We start from the raw sequence: 20043 nt of genomic DNA, 5'->3' as shown, positions 1-20043 counted from the left end.
AATAAATCAGTTGTCAATGACGAGTCGTTTGAATATACAACATGGTGACAGCGGTGCGAAAAAATATTAAATATATTCGGTAAAAATGGCATTACAAATGTATTAACAAAAAAAAGGTACTTCTATCTATGTTTAAAGCAATATTAAATAAAATTGTTGATTAAAATTAAAGTAAACGGTTCACAAGATGGAGTATGCACGGCCGCCATCAGAACTTAAAATTGATGGCGTTGGGGGGCCCGTTAGCAGAGCAGACGTATGGAAAAAGTGGAAGCAACAATTTCTATTGTTCATGAAAGCTTCAGGTGTGTATTCGGAATCATCAAGTATTCAAGCCAGCTTACTTGTAAATCTTATAGGTCCCGATGGGTTTGATATATATCAAACTTTTAATTTTGAACGAGATGAAGACCGCGATGATGTCAATATCGTATTAAAAAAATTTGATGAATATTTTGGAATGAAGTCAAATGTGACGTTGATGCGATATAAATTTTTTTCACGAAATCAACAGCTTGGAGAATCTATTCAACAATACGTTACAGCTCTCCGTCTACTGAGCAAAAATTGTGAATTCTCTACATTAGAAGAAGATTTAATAAGAGACAGAATCATTTGTGGTATACGTCAAAATACGGTTAGGGATCGATTATTAAGATGCGAAGAACTTAATTTAGAAAAAGCGATGCGAATTTGTCAAGCAGAAGAAATAGCACAAGAAGGTGGACAGCAAATGGGCAGTACAAGTGAAAATACTTCGCATGTGGATACTGTAAAAATGAGACGCCGTGACCAAGAAGTAGCATGTGGGTGGCGATCCCGCACGCGGAGCAACAATCCAGCAAGCACTTCGTGGCGTAATACTGTTGGCGTTCCAGGATCATCAGAAATTATTACCTGTATGAGTTGTGGTAATTCACGGTGTGGGAGGAAAGATGAATGCCCTGCACGATTTATAAAATGTTTTACGTGTGGCAAACAAGGTCATTTTTCCCGTTTCTGTAATTTTAATCGTAATTCAACTCGTAATATAGGTAAATTTAATCGCGTTCATGAAATTGAATGTAACAATAATGATCGAGATAGTGATTCGACAGATGATAATTTTCAGATTAGCGTTGTTGAAGAAGGAAATAAAAAAGGTGAGAATTGGTTTCAGAAACTTTCTTGTGAGCATGGAGTAGAAAAATTTAAAATAGATACAGGAGCGGATTACAACATAATATCTTATAAGAGGTTTAAAGAGTTAGGTTTTAATGACGAAATAATAATAAAAAAGACACTAGCTTTACATTCTTATACTCATAACTCTATACCCCTTAAGGGCATTTGTATTATTCCTTGGACTTATAAAAACGTTACTTACAACCTTAAATTCGCAATAGCTGACATGATCTGTAATAGTATTTTAGGTTATAAATCATGTGAAATGTTAGGATTAGTAAAACGTATTTATTCTATTGAAATATCAAATTATGATGACGTTTTTAAAGGATTGGGATGCTTACCTGGCAAGTATCACATAGTTGTTAATAAATCTATGGCGCCTGTTATATGCGCTAGTAGAAAAATTCCTCACAGCTTACGAGATCGTTTGAAAGTGGAATTAGAAAAAATGGAAGAACTAAACGTTATTAGAAAGGTTACACATCCAACGCAGTGGGTTCACCCATTAGTCTTAGTCGCTAAAAAGAATAATGGTATTCGTATATGTTTAGATCCTCGTGAATTAAATAAGGCGGTGCAACGATCACACTTTCAACTACCAACTGTATCTGAACTGGCATCTCGATTACACGGAGCACGATTTTTCTCTGTACTCGATGCTACTGCGGGGTTTTGGACTGTGGCGCTAGACGACGAGAGTGCAGATTTGTGCACTTTCAGCACACCCTTCGGTAGGTACCAATTTCTTCGTCTTCCATTTGGTATAAATTGTGCATCGGAAGTTTTTCATGGAAAATTAAAGCAATATTTGGAAGATCTTGATGGTGTTGAAAATTATATTGATGATATTATTGTGTGGGGTGAAACGAAAGAAATACACGATAATCGTTTGAAGGCATTGCTTGATAGAGCTAGGCAAATCAATTTGAAGTTTAATAAAGATAAATGTAGATTTTTTGTTGAAGAAGTTAAATACTTAGGGCACGTATTTAATGTCAACGGTATGAGACCAGATAGTGAAAAAATTAAAGCAATTAAAGAAATGCAGGTTCCAAAGGATAGGAAAGATTTAGAAAGATTTTTAGGTGCAGTTAATTTTCTATCAAAGTTCATTCCTAATCATTCTGAAATAGCAGTTCCGTTGACGAATCTTTTAAAAAAGGATAATTCGTGGCGTTGGGAAGATAGCGAACGCAACGCATTCGACAACTTGAAAAAGGCAGTAACGAGCTCGAGCGTTTTAGCACTCTATAATCCGACTCAACCGATTGTGATGTCAGTCGATGCATCGCGTAACGCCTTGGGAGCAGTTTTACTACAAAATGGTCGACCGGTTGAATTTGCATCTCGTACACTTACAGATGCTCAAAAAAGGTATGCCCAAATTGAAAAAGAAATGTTAGCGATTGTTTTTGCGTGTGAACGGTTTCATCAATATATTTACGGACAAAGTCGGGTCGTCGTAGAGACAGATCATAAACCGCTAGAAAGTATTGTTAAAAAGCCATTAATGTCTATTCCAGCACGTTTGCAACGCATGCTTTTAAGAATTCAGGGATATGATTTAGTTGTGAGATATGTTCCAGGAAAATATATGTATATAGCTGATATGCTATCTCGAGCAGCACTACCGGATCTTTATAGTAGTAAGATTCACGATAAAGTTGTATGTCAAGTGAGGATGGTTGTAGAAGGTATGCCAATATCGAATGATAAATTAACTTTAGTAAAAAGAGAAACCAAGCATGATTTAGAGTTACAAATTTTAATGAAATATATTGATTTAGGTTGGCCAAATCATAATTACAACGTTTCTAATGAAGTTAAACATTACTGGTCTATAAAAAATGAGTTAAATGTTGTCGACGGAGTTATATTCAAAGGTAACTTAGTGCTGGTTCCAAGAAAGCTGCGTAATGAAATGTTAAGAATTGTCCACGAAGGTCATTTAGGCATTGAACGTTGTAAACGGCGAGCAAGGCAGGTTATTTATTGGCCAAATATCTCACATGACATAGAACAATACGTCAAGCGTTGTAAGACATGTCAACAATATTCAAACGCTCCTAGTAAAGAACCTATGATACCTGTAGATATTCCCAATCTTCCATGGAGTAAAGTGGGTTCTGACATTTTTGAGTTAAATAAAAAATATTATCTTATATTAGTAGATTATTATTCAAACTTTGTTGAAGTTTGTAAAATAAATAATTTGTCATCTTGCACAGTGATAAATAAAATGAAGGAAATATTTGCAAGATTTGGTATTCCAAGTGTCGTTATAACAGATAACGGAACGCAATATTCCAGCAGAGAGTTTAAAATGTTTTCTTTTGAATGGGGATTTGATCATGTTACTTCTTCTCCTAACTATTCCCAATCGAACGGAAAAAGTGAACGAGCAGTCCAAACTGTCAAGAAGATGTTAAAAAAATCACTTGCGAGTAATGAAGATTTCTTTTTAGCTCTACTTAGTTATAGGAACACGCCAAGAGACGAATTAAGCTCACCAGCAGAGTTATTAATGGGTCGAACGTTACGTTGTCAGCTGCCCGTTCATCCTAATATATTGAAGCCTAAGCTTGTCAATCCTTTAGACTATAAAACTATGCTCAACAAACAACACAAAACTAAATTATATTATGATCAGCGTTGCAAAGAGCTTGAGGAATTGAAAGGGGGTGATTCCGTCATATGTATAGACGGAAAGGTTAGATATAGGGGAAAAGTTGTCGGACACGCTAATACTCCACGATCTTACATTGTACAAAACAGTGTAGGTAAAAGATTTAGACGTAATCGTCGTCATCTAATAAAATGTAAAAGTGACTTAAATTGTAATGACGGAAACGACAATAGTATTGAAATGTATACTGACGCTAATGATGTAAGCTTTGCAGACGATGTTAATGAACCAACGTGTTCTCATAGAGATGAACAAGTTTCTAGAAAGTTTACATCACCTAGACCTTCAATGAAAGCAAAAGAAATTGCAAAGCAGCGTTTAGCTCATTTATTTAATTAGTCTTTACTTAATTTTTTAAAATGCGGAAGGAGAATTATTATGATTTTGTATGATATGTTAATTATATTTTATACAAACGCCATATTGCATTCATATAGCATAGCAGAGTAAAGTTATTTTATTGTTTGTCATTTAATATATATTATGATTTTGTTTTGTTCTGTTTACCATAATTAATTACAAGTACATCAGTTATTTTAGTTTTTTGGGGAAGATGTTGTAGTATATGTCTGGCATGTTATATAAAATAAATCAGTTGTCAATGACGAGTCGTTTGAATATACAACAATAAGCAAGGATGGTATTACACTTGATGATAGTAGGATAAAAGCAATCGTATCTATGAAAAGTCCAAAGGACAGAAAGGAACTAGAAAGATTTCTTGGAGTAATTAATTATGTTTCTAAGTTTATTCCAAATTTTCAAAATTTATTTTCACCATTGAGAAGTTTGTTAAAAAAAGATGTAAATTTTATCTGTTTAGAACAACATGAAAGAGTATTTAATGAGTTAAAAAAGATACTAACTGAAAAACCCGTATTACAATTTTTTGATGAAAAGTTACCGGTAGTTCTTTCCGTTGATAGTTCTAAGGATGCATTAGGCGCTGTATTATTACAAAATGGATTACCAGTGGCTTATGCATCAAAAGCTTTAAGCGAATGTCAGCAGCGCTACGCGCAAATTGAAAAAGAGTTGTTGGCAATTTTGTTTGGCTGTGAAAGATTTCATCAGTTCATATTTGGTAGACATTTAACTATTGAAACCGATCACAATCCATTAATAGGTATAATGAAAAAACCATTGAATTCCACTTCGCCACGTATACAACGTATGTTAATCAAATTGCAAAAATATGAATTTAATTTAGTCTATAAGCGTGGCAAGGAATTGTATATAGCAGACACTTTATCTAGATCATTCGATACGGATGACAGTCTGCAAATTGACCTAGAAGAGAGTAATATTGAGGCTAATATTAATCTAGTGATAGAAACATTAAACATAACTGAAAAGCAATTAAATAATGTTCAAAACTTAACGAGAAATAATGAAGAAATGAAGTTATTAAAGGAATTTATCCTTAAAGGTTGGCCAAGCCATAAAATCTCTGTACCGGAGAAAATAAGATCATATTGGCATGTAAGAGACAGCTTGAAATATAAGTCAAACTTGATATTCAAAGCCAATTCTTTGGTAGTGCCGTCTGAATTAAGAAAGGAGATGTTACATCGGTCGCATTTTCCACATTTAGGCATAACAAAAACGTTGTTGCGAGCAAATGAAGCTATGTATTGGCCCAGAATGGTACACGAAATCACAGAATCAGTATCGCGGTGTGAAACATGTAAGCTTTTTCGTAACAATAATAAAAAAGAGACTTTAATTCCACATGAGGTACCACAGTTACCATGGGAAAAAGTGGGTATTGATTTATTTCATTTATATGGTACTGATTATTTAATTGTAATAGATTAATATTCAAAATATCCAGAGATTACTGCGTTAAAAGAGATAAAAAGTGAAAATATCATTGATAAGTTAAAACAAATATTTAGTAGACACGGCATTCTACGAAAAATATTTAGTGAAGGAGGGCCGCAGTTTTCTAGCATGAGTTTTAAAGCGTTTGCTAATCAATATAACTTTGAGCATATTATGTCTACTCCAGAATATCCACAATCAAATGGCATGGTGGAAAGAGAAATACAGACCATTAAAAATTTGTTTAAAAAGGCTATACATGAGAAAAAAGACCCATACCTAATATTATTAGAATTCCGTAATACACCAATTTCTAATACAATTGCATCTCCTGCAGAAAACTTATTTAATAGGAGAATAAGGGGTATTGTTCCCATTAATCAGAAATGTTTTTACCCAAAAGTCAACCGAAATTTAAGAGAGAAATTAATAGAAAAGCAAAATAAAGACAAATATTTTTATAATAGGAATAAAAAAGATCTAAGACCAATAGAAACAGGGGAAGGCGTGTTATTTAGGATAGGGAGATTTTGGAAGAAAGGAATTATTAAAGGAAAGACAAATGATAGGACGTACAAGATAGCAAATGAAAATGGGAGGATATTTGTTAGAAACAGGTTTCACATAAAGCCTCTAAATATGGTTCCTTTTTACATTCCCGATGTCGATAATCAAGAAAGTGACGCAATCCAACCATCACAACAACAACCATCATCACCATCAACATCCTACTATACAACATCATATGGTCGGGTAGTTAGACCTCCGGTCAGGTATGGTCAGGAATAAAAAGGGAAGATGTTGTATAATTTATATTTAAACTTTTTGTATTAGATTTGCTATGTGACGAATGTAAGAGGAAAAAGAAAAAGAAACGTCAGATAAAAAAACTGAACTATGGTTTCATTGTCGTAATTAATATATTTTAAATATTAATAAATGCAATTATAACATGTCAGTGTTACCCAACATAAAGAAGAAAAACCATAACTCGATCACAATGTAAAAATACCTATATTTCTGTAGATTTTAATTTCAAGTAATATTGATTTATCTAATTTATGGTGTTTTCTTTGTTCATGCTTTTGCGTTGTAACCAAGTTAATAGATTTTTAGTATTTTCTCGTACTCTTTTGGTAGAATTTAGTACTTTTTATCCTCCACAAGCAGTAGATTCTTTAAATGAAATGTCACACTGGTCACAAATCACAATTAGTGGAAACAGCATAACATCTAAAGCTAAACTCTGTTTACTAATTTACTTATATTTTTAAACAATAAATTACTGTTAAGTATATGATATTTTATTCAAAACATTAACTTATTAATTCCTAGTTTTAGTGACTAAGCAGACTGTATTACAACATAAACATGTAAGTATAACTTATTTCAACTAAAAAATTTAATTGTTATCTTGTTTATCACTGTTTTTATTTTTTACTTTATTAAGTGACAGATTATCATTGTAAATATAATATTATAATACGCGTATGGCAATAAAATTATTTGAACTTTGGGGTCAGTCGTGGTTATTTTATGTTAAATAGGTTTTTATCCAAGAATTAAATAAAGAATATTTATTTTCAACATCGTAATTTATTTCTAATTAAGTATTAAGATTGTGCATTAATATTAATTTGTATAATTTAATTGCCAGTTGACGTAAATGAATTCAGTGCTTGGTACCGCAAAGTATTATCAAGAATTTTAATATAAAAGTAAATTATTTATTTTATTCGTAAAATAATTCAAAAGTCCTTTAATATCATATAGTATCATACTGTAATATTCATAAATCAGTTATTTTTTTGATATATTATCCGAATAATATCTTATTTCAGGATGACAGAACTCCAAAATACCTATTTGGTGTCCGACGAGCAGCGTCAGTTTTATGATGAAAATGGCTATTTGGTTATTAAAGGTCTTCTGGATTTTGCCAGCTTATACAATTATAAGTAAGTACCTTACTCTTACCACTTGTAAGATCTCCAACTGGTGGGCATCATCATCACTGCAGCCTATCGCAGTCCACTGCTGGACATAGGCATCCACAAGTTCACGCTAAAAATGGCGTTGAACTCATATGTGTTGTTCATAGTCACCACGCTGTGCAGGCGGGTCGGTGACATAGTGTTATCCACAAGTAGTAAGGAAAACAAGACACAAAAGAGATAGATGCTGTCGAGATTACAAGCTCAAAAGAATTTTCGTGTCCATAGAAATCTTAGGTTTTAAATTATAAAATAATCTTAAAATATTTTATAAATTATATGTTAAATCTAATATATAAAATTCTCGTGTCGCGGTGTTTGTAGTTATACTCCTCCGAAACGGCTTGACCGATTATCATGAAATTTTGTGTGCATATCGGGTAGGTCTGAGAATCGGCCAACATCAATTTTTCACTCCCATAAATTATAAGGGGGGGGTGGTAAGGTTAATAAAATTTATGGCAAAACAACGTTTGCAGGGTCAGCTAGTTTATTATATATTAAAATTATTACTTTCACAACATTAATTGTGCATCTACTGTAATTATTTATTATTGAAAATTTAATAGCTGTAATTTTTGCGATCCGATAAGGTGTCTTGGTCGTACAACCCTTACCTGGTTGTACAATAAATTATATTTGTATTTGTTTGTACAGACAGAGATTTCTACAGTTTTGCAAGGGAACTGTTGAAAGAGGGAACATAACTATCGTTAAGGAAGTATCTCTTAGAGACAAGGGAGTTACTGGTGAGAACTTGATCAATAAGGTACTTATTTTTTATATACTTAAAACATAATAACATTAAAAACGAAAATAATAATAGCAATATGAATTGATTGTAATCACACAATATAATTTCGGTTATATTATAAAATAATAGTATTCGATTGCAAGATTCTCATCCTACGGTCTGTGGCGTAGCGAGTGGGGGGGGGGGCAAGGGGGACATTACGCCCCGGGCACTACTCGCAAAGGGGTGCCAAATAGTCCGCGGGGGGCGCTAAAAAGGTATTGTGCCCCGGGCGCGAGTTTAGCTTGATACGTCACTGCCTACTGGAACAGTTTAGCACGAGGAGTTTGTTGTCTTTTCATTTGTGTTTAATTTGAAAAAGATTTATATTCTGTTTACTAATAATATTATACAAGCGAGTTTGTACATCTGGATGGATGAATGGATGTTTGTGATTCAAAATTTCAAAATTACTGGACTGGTGAAATCCAAACTGACATGTAGGTTGTTTGTGACCCAACACACTCTAGTAATTAATAATGAAAATACACAAAAGTTTCTTAGGTCAACTTATTAAGTTTCACGACATGTTAGCGGAATGGTCACAACAATGATGGGTTCGATGTTTGCATGTGGAATACATTTGTATTGTCCATGCAGATGTTTGTCGTGGTCTGGTTGTTTGTGCTTGTGTACTGTCTGTATTTGTCGTAAGGCATTTATATTTGATTTATTATTTTAATTTTTCTAGCTTCATGAGATCCACTTCGACGATGTCTTTATGACCTACACGGAGCACCCTCGCATCCTATCCGTAGTGTCACAGTTTATCGGCAGTGACATCAGGGTCATGAATAGCATGTTTATTAACAAGCCTCCTGGCAGCGTTAGCCATCCACCCCACCAGGTTAGAAAACAGTTTTTACTTTATGAAGTCTATAATACATTGAAAAATAACAGCATGGAATACATTACTAGCTTTTTACAAAAGAACTAAAAGCTTACAATCAACTAATTTAACACACACACACACACACACACCCATGCACGCACGCACGCACGCACGCACGCACGCACGCACACACACACACACACACACACACACACACACACACCCGATGACACACACACACACACACACACTCAATCACACACACACACACACACCCACACCCATTCACACACACACACACACACACCCACACCCATTCACACACACACACACACACCCAATCACACACACAGAGAGAGAGAGAGAGAGAGAGAGAGAGAGAGAGAGAGAGAGAGAGAGAGAGAGAGACAGAGAGAGACAGACACAAACACAAGCAAGTACACACGATTTTAATAATTTTTACTATAATAGGTCGTACAATATGACAGCTAAGGCTATCAACTTGAAACTGCTTCTCTTTTTTATGCTTCGAAGTTAAATATATACCAGTATATATATATATATTTATATATAATTATGTACAAAACATAATAAATTGCAAATAAAAAAATGAATGCATATTTCGTAAATAGCCTTTTTAATAATAATAATAATATTAATCATCATCATAATTATCATCATCAAGCCTATTGCCGTCCACTGCTGGACATAGGCCTCCACAAGTTCGCGCCAAAAATGGCGTGAAGTCATGTGTGTTGTTAGTAGTCACCACCAATAATCAACCAATGTAGAAATTACATACAAAATTTTTAACTAATTTCAGGATTTATACTACTTTCCGTTCCGTCCAGTGGAAAAGATTATTGCAGCTTGGACTGCGGTAGATGACGTCACAGTAGAAAATGGCTGCCTATACGTTATACCGAAGTCGCACAAACAAGGCATTCTCTACCCTCATGCGTCCTTAACCGTAAGTATAAAGCTTTTAGTTTCAGAAGTAACCATTAGATCGCATTGACTTTTGTTGTTGTCGTGTTTAATACAGGTTTCACTAGATGGCGTTTATTAAAAAAAAATTGGAATATATTTCGTTTGACTTTTTTTAGGTACCTTTTTTTGAATATTCTGTCTCTTTTAATACAACTAGGTAAGCAAACAGACGTACGGCTCACCTGATGGTAAGAGATTACCATAGCTTATAGACGCCTGCAACACCAGAAGCATCGCAAGACCAAATCGACCCTATACCCAATCCCCCAGGAGCTCTGGTCACCTTACTCACTCCAGAAACACAACACTGCTTGAAAGCAGTATTATTTAGCTGTGATCTTCTGTAAGGTCGAGGTAAAATCAACAAAGCCAGCATAATCCTCTGCCAATGCAAAAGGCTCCTCGGCAAAAGCTGGGGCATATCACCTAAAATTACTCTATGGCTTTACAAAACTATTGTCAGGCCTATAATCACCTACGGTGCGGTAATCTGGTGGCAGAGAACAGAACTTACAACCGTTAGAAACAAACTCCAGCGGTTTCAGAGAATAGCATGCTCTGCAATCACTGGCTGTATGCGTACCGCCCCCACAGCAGCTCTTGAGGTTATGCTTGACCTGGCACCGCTTGACTTGTTCATACAACAGGAGGCGGCTATGTCAGCTATCAGGCTGAAACACTTGGGCTTGTGGTGCAACCAGGAGGGTCCACACAATAGACTTTGGAGCAACCTTGTGAGCTATGAGCCACTACTTGCTGCTCCTTGTGATAGGATTCCCAAACAACATATTTTCGAAAGAAAGTACCATATACAACCGTTTGAGGCCGAAAGAGACCAATCCGGCATACGCGAGGTCCGCATCTACACGGATGGCTCCAAAATGGGGTCTGGCACCGGTGCCGGAGTGTACTCACAAGACCTCAATATCAACTTATCACTAACGCTGGGCCAACACAGCTCCATCTTTCAATGTGAGTGTGTTGCGATAACCCATGCAGCCACCGCCGTCCTGTCAAAAGGCATTAGGGATTGCAATATCCGTATTCTGTCGGACAGCATGGCCGTACTTAAAGCACTAGAGAGCAATTCGACTAACTCTAGTCTTATATACGAATGTCATCAAACCCTGGAAGTATTAGCCTCACATTATGAGGTAATCTTCCAGTGGATAAAAGGACATAGTGGATCGCGCGGAAACGATGCTGCCGACGAGCTTGCAAGACAGGGGTCCAATACAAAGGTTGCCGGCCCAACCATCCTGTTGCCGCTACCATTTGGACAACTGCGCTCGTGGGTAAGGCAACGTACACGTGCAAATCACAATGCCCTCTGGGCAAACCAAACCGGCTGTAGACAGTCCAAATTGGTACTCACGGAAGTATCACCGCACCTAGCGTGCCGACTGCTCAGTCTCAACCGCTTGGACATCAGAATAGTTGTTGGCACGATTACCGGCCATATGGCACTCAATCCCCACCTATTCATCATGAATGCAACAGACAGCCCTCTTTGCAGGGGCTGTCTGGCTGCTGAAGAAACAGCCGCCCACGTAATCCTGGAATGCGAGGGAGTGGCCGCACACCGGGCTACCATCCTTAATGTTAGGACTTTGGAAGGAAACTAGCTTATATTTCTTTAATATGCTCATTTATTCTGTTTTTATACAATCGCAGCACACACAACAAGAAGACCAACTTAAAACGCCATTGCGTCTCACCACAGAGTATATTTGAGTTTTAACAATGTTGCCAATATAAAATATTTAATTGCACTTAACACCTCCCCTCAATAAAATATTTTTAACAACATTATGATTTCTTATTTACTAAACAACCTATCCCTTAATTTTCTGAACAAAATTCCCCCCAATGCTTTAGTTAATATGTCTGCGAGTTGGTCACTGGTATTTATATATCTCAATTCAATAATATTTTTATCTAACTTTTCTTTTACAAATGATAACTTTATCTCTAAGTGTTTTACTCTAGAATTACTAGTGGCCATCTGTGCCATCTTGATAGTAGACTGGTTATCTTCAAAAATTACTATTTTAATATCAAACCCAAAAGTAAAAAGAATATCTTTTAACCAACAAGCTTCACTGGTTGCCGAACACAAAGCAATAAATTCAGCCTCAGTAGAGGACAGCGAAACAGTCGGCTGCTTCTTCGAAAACCAAATTACAGAACTTTCAAAAACTTTAAAAATACACCCTGTTGTTGACTTACGATCATTACACCCACCCCAGTCACTATCAACATAGCCTATAACCTCATCAACATTACAATCTCTATAGTATATAAGACATAAATCAAGTGTACCCTTTAAATATCTCAAAAAGTTTAACAATAGTTTATACAAAAGTGTGGATGCACTGTTTTGATACCGACTTAGAATATTAACAACTGCACATATATCTGGCCTAGTGCCCATTGCCGCATACATTAAACTTCCTATCAATTTTCTACATTTATTTTCAATAAGAACACTCTCTGAATTTTCTCTCTTTAAAATATGAAAATTAAAATTCTTATCAATAGGCAATGACAATGTTTTGCAATCTGACATATTATATTCTGACAAAATGTTTCTTAAATAGTCCTTTTGTGAAATTATAGTGACCCCTGAATTTAAGTCTTGCTTTACATCAATACCCAGAAATTTACTTATAGCCCCCAATTCTTTCATTTTAAATGTTTGACATAGCATATTTCTTAATTTACTCAGCTCAAGTTTGTTATTCCCAAAATACAATATATCATCTACATATAACAATAAAAATGTTTTATTTTCCCCTTCACACTTTGAATACAGACAATAATCCTTATCAGACTGTTTATAACCTATAGATAACATTACATTATTAAATGTTTCATTCCAATATCTGGGAGACCTCTTTAAACCATAGATTGATTTATTTAGTTTTACAATCTTTACCTCAGTATCCTCTGGCAATGACAAATATAACTCCTCATCAAGCCTAGCATTCAAAAAGGCCCCACAAACATCCATTTGACTAATATTTAAATTTAGTTTTGTAGCTACAGATACAAAAATTCTAAAAGTATTAAGTTTTGCTACAGGCGCATATAAATCTTCATAACAGTCTTGTTCGAAGCCTCTAGCTACCAACCTCGCCTTGTAGTCATTTCCTTTTCTTTTTAAAACCCACTTAGAGCTGATTACTTCTTTTCCTTCCGGTACTGTCTCTATCTCTGTCCATGTGTTATTTTCTTTGAGTTGGTTGAGCTCTTTTCCCATGGCCTCTTTCAGCTTCCGGTGATGCCATTGCTTCTCTATAGTTTTTAGGTTCTAGAGTAACATACATACAGTAGTCTTCTAACTTCTTAGGTTTTATTATTTTTCTTTTGCTTCTTTGTCCTTGATTCTGATCTTCCGTTGCTGAATTTTGACTTCCTATCCCTGTAGTTTGATCTTCTGTCTCATTTCTCCCTTCCTCAGTCCTCTCCGATATGTTTTCTGTCCTCTCCAGTATGTTTTCTGTCCTCTCCAGTGACAGGATAAGAATCCTGTTCTTCCCCTTCATCTGTATTTGTGTCATGGAACTCTTCTTCACTTTCCTCATGTTGCTCTATTTCTTCGTCCTCAGATGACATGTCCAGCAAAACCACTTCCTCTATCACCTCCTTCTGGTCACATTTTGGTTCCTCTATTCTCTTGCCTTCCATGATTACTACATCCCTTTGAATATGAACCTCTCGTCGTTTCTCATAATACACTCTGAATCCCTTTGTGTCTTCGTAGCCGACAAAGATTGCTTCTTCTCCTTTATCGTCCCACTTCAACCTTTTTTCTTTAGGTATATGCACAAATACTCGTTCACCAAATACTCCTTTTAGATCATTGATGTTTACTTCCCGTTTATGAAAGGATTCATATGGTGATTTGCTTTCCTGCTTGCTCTTCGAAGTACGGTTTAATACATAGACTGATGTATTCACTGCCTCTGCCCATAATTGCTTTGGCAACCTCTTCGCTTTCAGCATGCTCCTTGCCGCTTCAACTAGTGTACGCATGTCTCTCTCCGCCTTGCCGTTTTGCTGAGGCGTATAGGGCACTGTTGTTTGATGCTGTATGCCATTCTCTTGCACAAATTTACGCATATCATCATTGCAAAATTCTAGTCCATTGTCAGTGCGTATGACTTTTACATTGTAGTTAGTTTGCCTTTCGGCCCAAACAACACACCGCTTTATACATAATACTGCTTCACTCTTTTTCTTTAAAAAATAGACCGTCCTGTAGTTTGAGTAGATATCTTTGATTAGCAAGAAATACCTGGAGCCTCCAACACTCTCCACCTCCATTGGACCACACAGATCAGCACTCAAAAGTTCTAGAGGTGCATTAGTACAATGTTCACTTTTAGCAAATGGTAGTTTATGCATTTTACCTTCCAGACATGAAACACACTTGAAACTGTCTCCTGTGTACTTGATGTTATTCTTGGTGAGCACTTGTTTCACTTGCTCAATATTTTGATGACAAAGTCTTTCATGCCAGTCTGACAAAGTGGCAACTGCCGCGACACTGTTACAAACATCGTTCATTACATTTAGTATGTAGTTATCACCTTCGCGATTACCTACAGCACACAGTTTATTGTCTTTCCATAGTAAACACTGACCACACGTCATTTCAACTTTGTGACCTTTTTTTGTAACAGTCGACAAAGAAAACAAGCTCACTCGTAAGTCCGGTACGTGCAATGCGTTATGGAGTGTTGATTGCACATAACTTTCACCGTTATATATATTTAGTTCCACTTTTCCAGTCCCAGCAACGCGTAAACGCCGTCCATCTCCGACAATAACAAACCGATTTGACACTGACGTATAGTTCGTAAACAGTTCTCGATCACCGGTCATGTGCGCACTAGCGCCACTGTCCATCAACCATTTATTTTTGAACTGATTCACTGAACGATTGTCTTTACCACTCGAGTCACTCAAATATTCGCAGCCGGTCCCGGTTATCATTCCTATCACAGTAAATGCGTTTCCCTTTGAATGTCCGCCGCCATATTGACCACTATTTTTGTTTAGATTTCCCTTTTTCCACTGAGCTTTTAAATGTCCGATTTTTCCACAAGAAAAACAACGACGATTTTCCACTTTACTGTTACAGTCTTTAGCCAGATGACCAGGAACATAGCACCGATTGCAGCGCTTGACAAAGCCACTTTTCTTTACAAATAGCGCCGTGCTTTCACTCTCATGGCCCTTAGACTTAATTCTCTCCTCCTCGACGAGTAGCCGCGCCACTAAATCATTGAAATTTTGTTTGTCCGTGTCGACCGATTCCCAAGCTGAAACAAAGTGGCTGTATGATTCTGGTAATGACATTAGGACCTTAGTCATTAAAAACTTTTCAGACACTGTTTCACCAGCTTGTTTTAGTTGACACGCCATTTCTTGCAGCTTAGCTAGGTATATAGAAAGCTCTCCTTCTTCAAACTTGCACTGAAGAAAACGTTGTTGCAACATCAATGTACTCGTAGCAGACTTTGCCTCAAAAACGCTATGCAACTTTTTGCACATTTCAGCTGCCGTCTCGCATGTTAAAACGTGAATCATGGCCTCCTCACTCAGTCTAGACACGATGATACTCTGCGCCTTGTTATCTTTTTTAATCCAGGCTGTCAAATCGCCAGTTTTTGGTTTTACCAACGTTCCATCAATCACTGAAAACACATAAACTCCTTTCAGAGTGACTGTCAATTGGAATTTCCACACGCTCCAATTGCGCTGGCCCTCCAGTTTGATGACCGAGGGTGACGCCATCGCCATGATGCTAGGGTCTGTCTCCGACATTTGCCAACTGCACCCCGCGGAAATCTGATGCCGTGATTGCCTTTCTTGCACTCCACACGACCTCCTTCAGACGCCGCTGTCAACAAAAACACAGTCCCGTGTTGTTCACCAGACCAAGAAACACGCCGCACACTGCTCGCGCCGTCACCGCGCCACCCGGCATGATTGCACCAAAAAATATCTCTGCAATTTTCACCTAAAACAGAATTATGAGCCCTGGGCCCATAACCTGTTAGGACTTTGGAAGGAAACTAGCTTATATTTCTTTAATATGCTCATTTATTCTGTTTTTATACAATCGCAGCACACACAACAAGAAGACCAACTTAAAACGCCATTGCGTCTCACCACAGAGTATATTTGAGTTTTAACAATGTTGCCAATATAAAATATTTAATTGCACTTAACACTTAAGGAAATAAGGACGCTCCGAGAACCCTGTGAACGCCCCAGGAGGCTTCTGAGCTTCTGGAAGGAGCTGGGCTGGCTGAACTAGTCAGCCCACTTTTCACGCATAATGGACCACCTTTGCGTCTAAATGCGGAAAACCGAGCCCACTACAATACTACAATACAATACAAGGTCGAGGTACTTCCCCAGTCGGGCTGCTCCATATTTTGAGTAGGATATTTTCCTACTGTGCCTTTGCTCACTGAAACTCTACTACAAAACTATTGGATGTTAATATATTTTTACAAAAAAGAAAACAGTTAAGCCGGTAGCCTTATATCTGAAAATTCTTGCACTGCGAGACCAGTATATTAATTGATTTTAAAATAACAAAGTGGCGGCGGGACTTGCCCTCGTAAACATATATAAAAGTTTCTAATATAGAAAGCTTACTTAACTAATTAGGAAAAGAAAAACCAATATTCCCGTGGTTGATAATGAAGAGTGGATTGAAGAATCATGTGTTGTGTATATTCGTAAAAATCGATTGTTTTCTTTGTAAAATAAATCGATTTTATTATTAAATAGGGGTGTAACATTAAAAAAAAAATAAGGAATAATCGATTATTTTCTTTTTTAAAATATTTTAATAAGTAAGAAACCAATTTATTATAAAAAAGTTTCAGCTGACCAAGGTCAACATCCGATCGAATAATCGATGTCATATACTACAAAAAAAAATCGAATTATTGTTTCATTCCAAAAAAATCGTTTTTTCTTGTTTTGGATGATGATAATCTTGCGATTGAACAAAATAATCGATTATTATACATATAAAAAATCGATAATTCTTTCTCATCGATAATTCTTTCTCATACATAATTCTTACCAGCAAATCCCTGCCTTCCCACTATCGCATTCTATTAACATTATATTATCTGAGTGCCTAGTGCGAATTTTATTCACAGAAACATGACAGAAACGATTTTATACGTGAAGATTATTTTGTATGGGAATTTAAACAGTGCAGCCTAGACAATAAAGAATAGTATACGATACAATCGATACAGAGCCATCTAGCGGCAAACGCGAGAACTAGGTTGAAATCCCGAATTTCCCATATAAAATGAAGTTAAAATTTACGCCCGTTATTGCGAGACGGATTAAATAAAACTCGCACTAGGCGCTCTGTATCATAATTAATATCGACATAATTTACGATTCAGAAATAATTATAAATAACTATTACCACACAGGGTGCTAGTCGTCTGTACCACGGTATCAAACACTCAGTACCATCGACGCCAGGATCGGATCAGGACCGTCGAGTGGACCTGGAGATGAGTCCGGGAGACACGGTGTTCTTTCACCCTCTACTGATCCATGGGTCCGGAGCTAATGTCAGTGGGGTGAGTAATAACCACCACGCCACCTTGGGAAAGGGGAGTGGTTGCTACCTAATATCTGCTATGATGACATATATGATATATACGTCTGCGCTATGAAATCGTTTTGGATGTGAAGCTTACAGATTTCAGAGGAATATTATCTTGAAATTTCCACTGTTTTTTGGCTATTATCATCACAGCTCAATGATGTACGTCTTTGCTGTTAAAAACCAGAACCGGAATCCTTACTGACTTATTATATATTATATCACAATAATGAACGTGGTCGTTTACATCCCTACATTCGCCTGCAGTAAAAATGATTTCTTGTATAAAAAAACACGAGTGTTTTTTAGACCACATGACTGAAGTTAAACTTTCTATCTTCACTAACTTACATATATCTCCCCCAACTTCCGTTAGCCTCGTCCGATCACACTTTTCGTAACGCTCTCGTCACGCATTCATCAGCTCACTCTCCAAGTTGACCGTTTGTAAAGCAGTTTAACTTCATTAGCAAACATTTTCCTCTTCAGCGTCACCGCAAGAGTGTAACAGCCCACTATGCAAGTGAACATTGCGAGTATATCAACCCTCGTGGCACTGTACAGGAAGATATCGCTGTAGAGATAGAGACCGAGGCCGAGAGACGAGGGTTCAGGGTTAGCTTCGAGGTGAGGTAAACACACCCACACATACACACACACAAACACACCCACACATACACACACACAAACACACCCACACATACACACACACACACAAACACACCCACACACACCCACACACACCCACAAACACACCCACACATACACCCACAAACACACCCACAAATACATACACAAACACACCCACACATACATACATGTACACCATACTTTTAGGATATTAGGGTAAATAAACATAACATAAACACTTCACACTCAAAGGCCCAGTAGGACTATCTCCTGTTTAGGGAGTCCGGAAACACACACAATACACAAGCACAAACGCTAAGACCACAACAAACATCTGTATGGCCAATACAAACGCCTGTCATGTGCGGGAATCGAACCCGCACCCGCCAACGCAACAACCACAACTTGCTGTGGCCGTTGCGCCAAAGCGTCGTCGCCAAAATACCTATAAAATCAAAATAAACAACATGTAAAGCCTTTACTTCGGGTGGAGTAATTATGCAAAGCGGAATTTCACTATCACAATATTTCCTCTCAATTTTTGTAATGTCGACACTGAACATATTTAGATAGAGTCAATTGTGTGTATAATTTAATAAAATACTATATTTTGTTTCAGGACACCTGGAAAATGAAAAGCAAACCAATAACGATGCAGTCCAAACTGTAATCAATCTTAAAGCTGAAATATCAATTGTAGGAATTGTTGTAAAATGTATAAACAGGAATAAGAAAAAAGGGAGGTAGGCCTGGTGAAAAAGGTCGTAAGCGCCATACAAAACGCGTCGCTTACGCGTTTTCAGCACTAATCTTAATTATTATATAAAAAAAATGATAACAAAAAAAAGTTAAATAAAATGAAATATTGACTATAGCGTTAATCCAGTTTGTGGTGGCCCTGCTTTATGTTCCGCGGGTTGCGGGTTCGATTCCAGCCTGGGTATGATTAAATATTATTGTTATGTAAGACTTAAGTAGTTACATAATATATTTACACTAAAAAGTACTTGTTAATTATTTTTGTATATAATTGTTAATATAAATAATAATAATATAAAAAAATAATATATAAAAATAATAATAAATATAATAATAATAAGTTAATTCTTGACATAATGGTAAGTATTATGTAATAAAAATTTTGCAATACTAAAATAAAACTTCAAAATATAAAGGTTCCTTATATATGAAATTTTCTGTTTTCTCCTTTAATTATTTAAATATTATGTAATAATGAAATATTTTTTTTTTTTTTTTTTTTGTTCTGTTCTCATCTGCAATCAGTCCTTGGACTATAAGCGGATAGCTGGTGCGATATTTGGCGTGATGAGTGAGCCCTCCATCGAGAGCACTTCTCGGATTATGAGGGTGCTAAACCCTCTCGTGCAGCTGTAGTACATCATGCCGCTTTAGGCGCCTAAGATGTTTTTGACTTTGCAGCTGGGTTGCCAATTGATTAGGGTGTAG

The 20043-nt window shown here is 36.5% G+C and overlaps 1 protein-coding gene across 1 annotated transcript; it reads left to right on the top strand.

The window, feature by feature from the left end:
• The first annotated feature begins 6869 nt into the window (after window positions 1-6869).
• Window positions 6870-19331, top strand: LOC123664491 (probable phytanoyl-CoA dioxygenase). Its single transcript, XM_045599031.1, has 8 exons — window positions 6870-7050; window positions 7519-7635; window positions 8329-8440; window positions 9156-9311; window positions 10120-10266; window positions 17768-17920; window positions 18436-18573; window positions 19196-19331. Coding segments are annotated over exons 1-8 (876 nt in total). The 5' UTR covers window positions 6870-7048; the 3' UTR covers window positions 19247-19331.
• Window positions 19332-20043: the final 712 nt, after the last annotated feature.

Source organism: Melitaea cinxia, chromosome 22 (genome assembly GCF_905220565.1).
Source record: "Melitaea cinxia chromosome 22, ilMelCinx1.1, whole genome shotgun sequence".
Classification (NCBI taxonomy): Eukaryota; Metazoa; Arthropoda; class Insecta; order Lepidoptera; family Nymphalidae; genus Melitaea; species Melitaea cinxia.
Note: the sequence above shows the minus strand (reverse complement) of the source record. Positions and strands in the feature narration are given on the sequence as shown.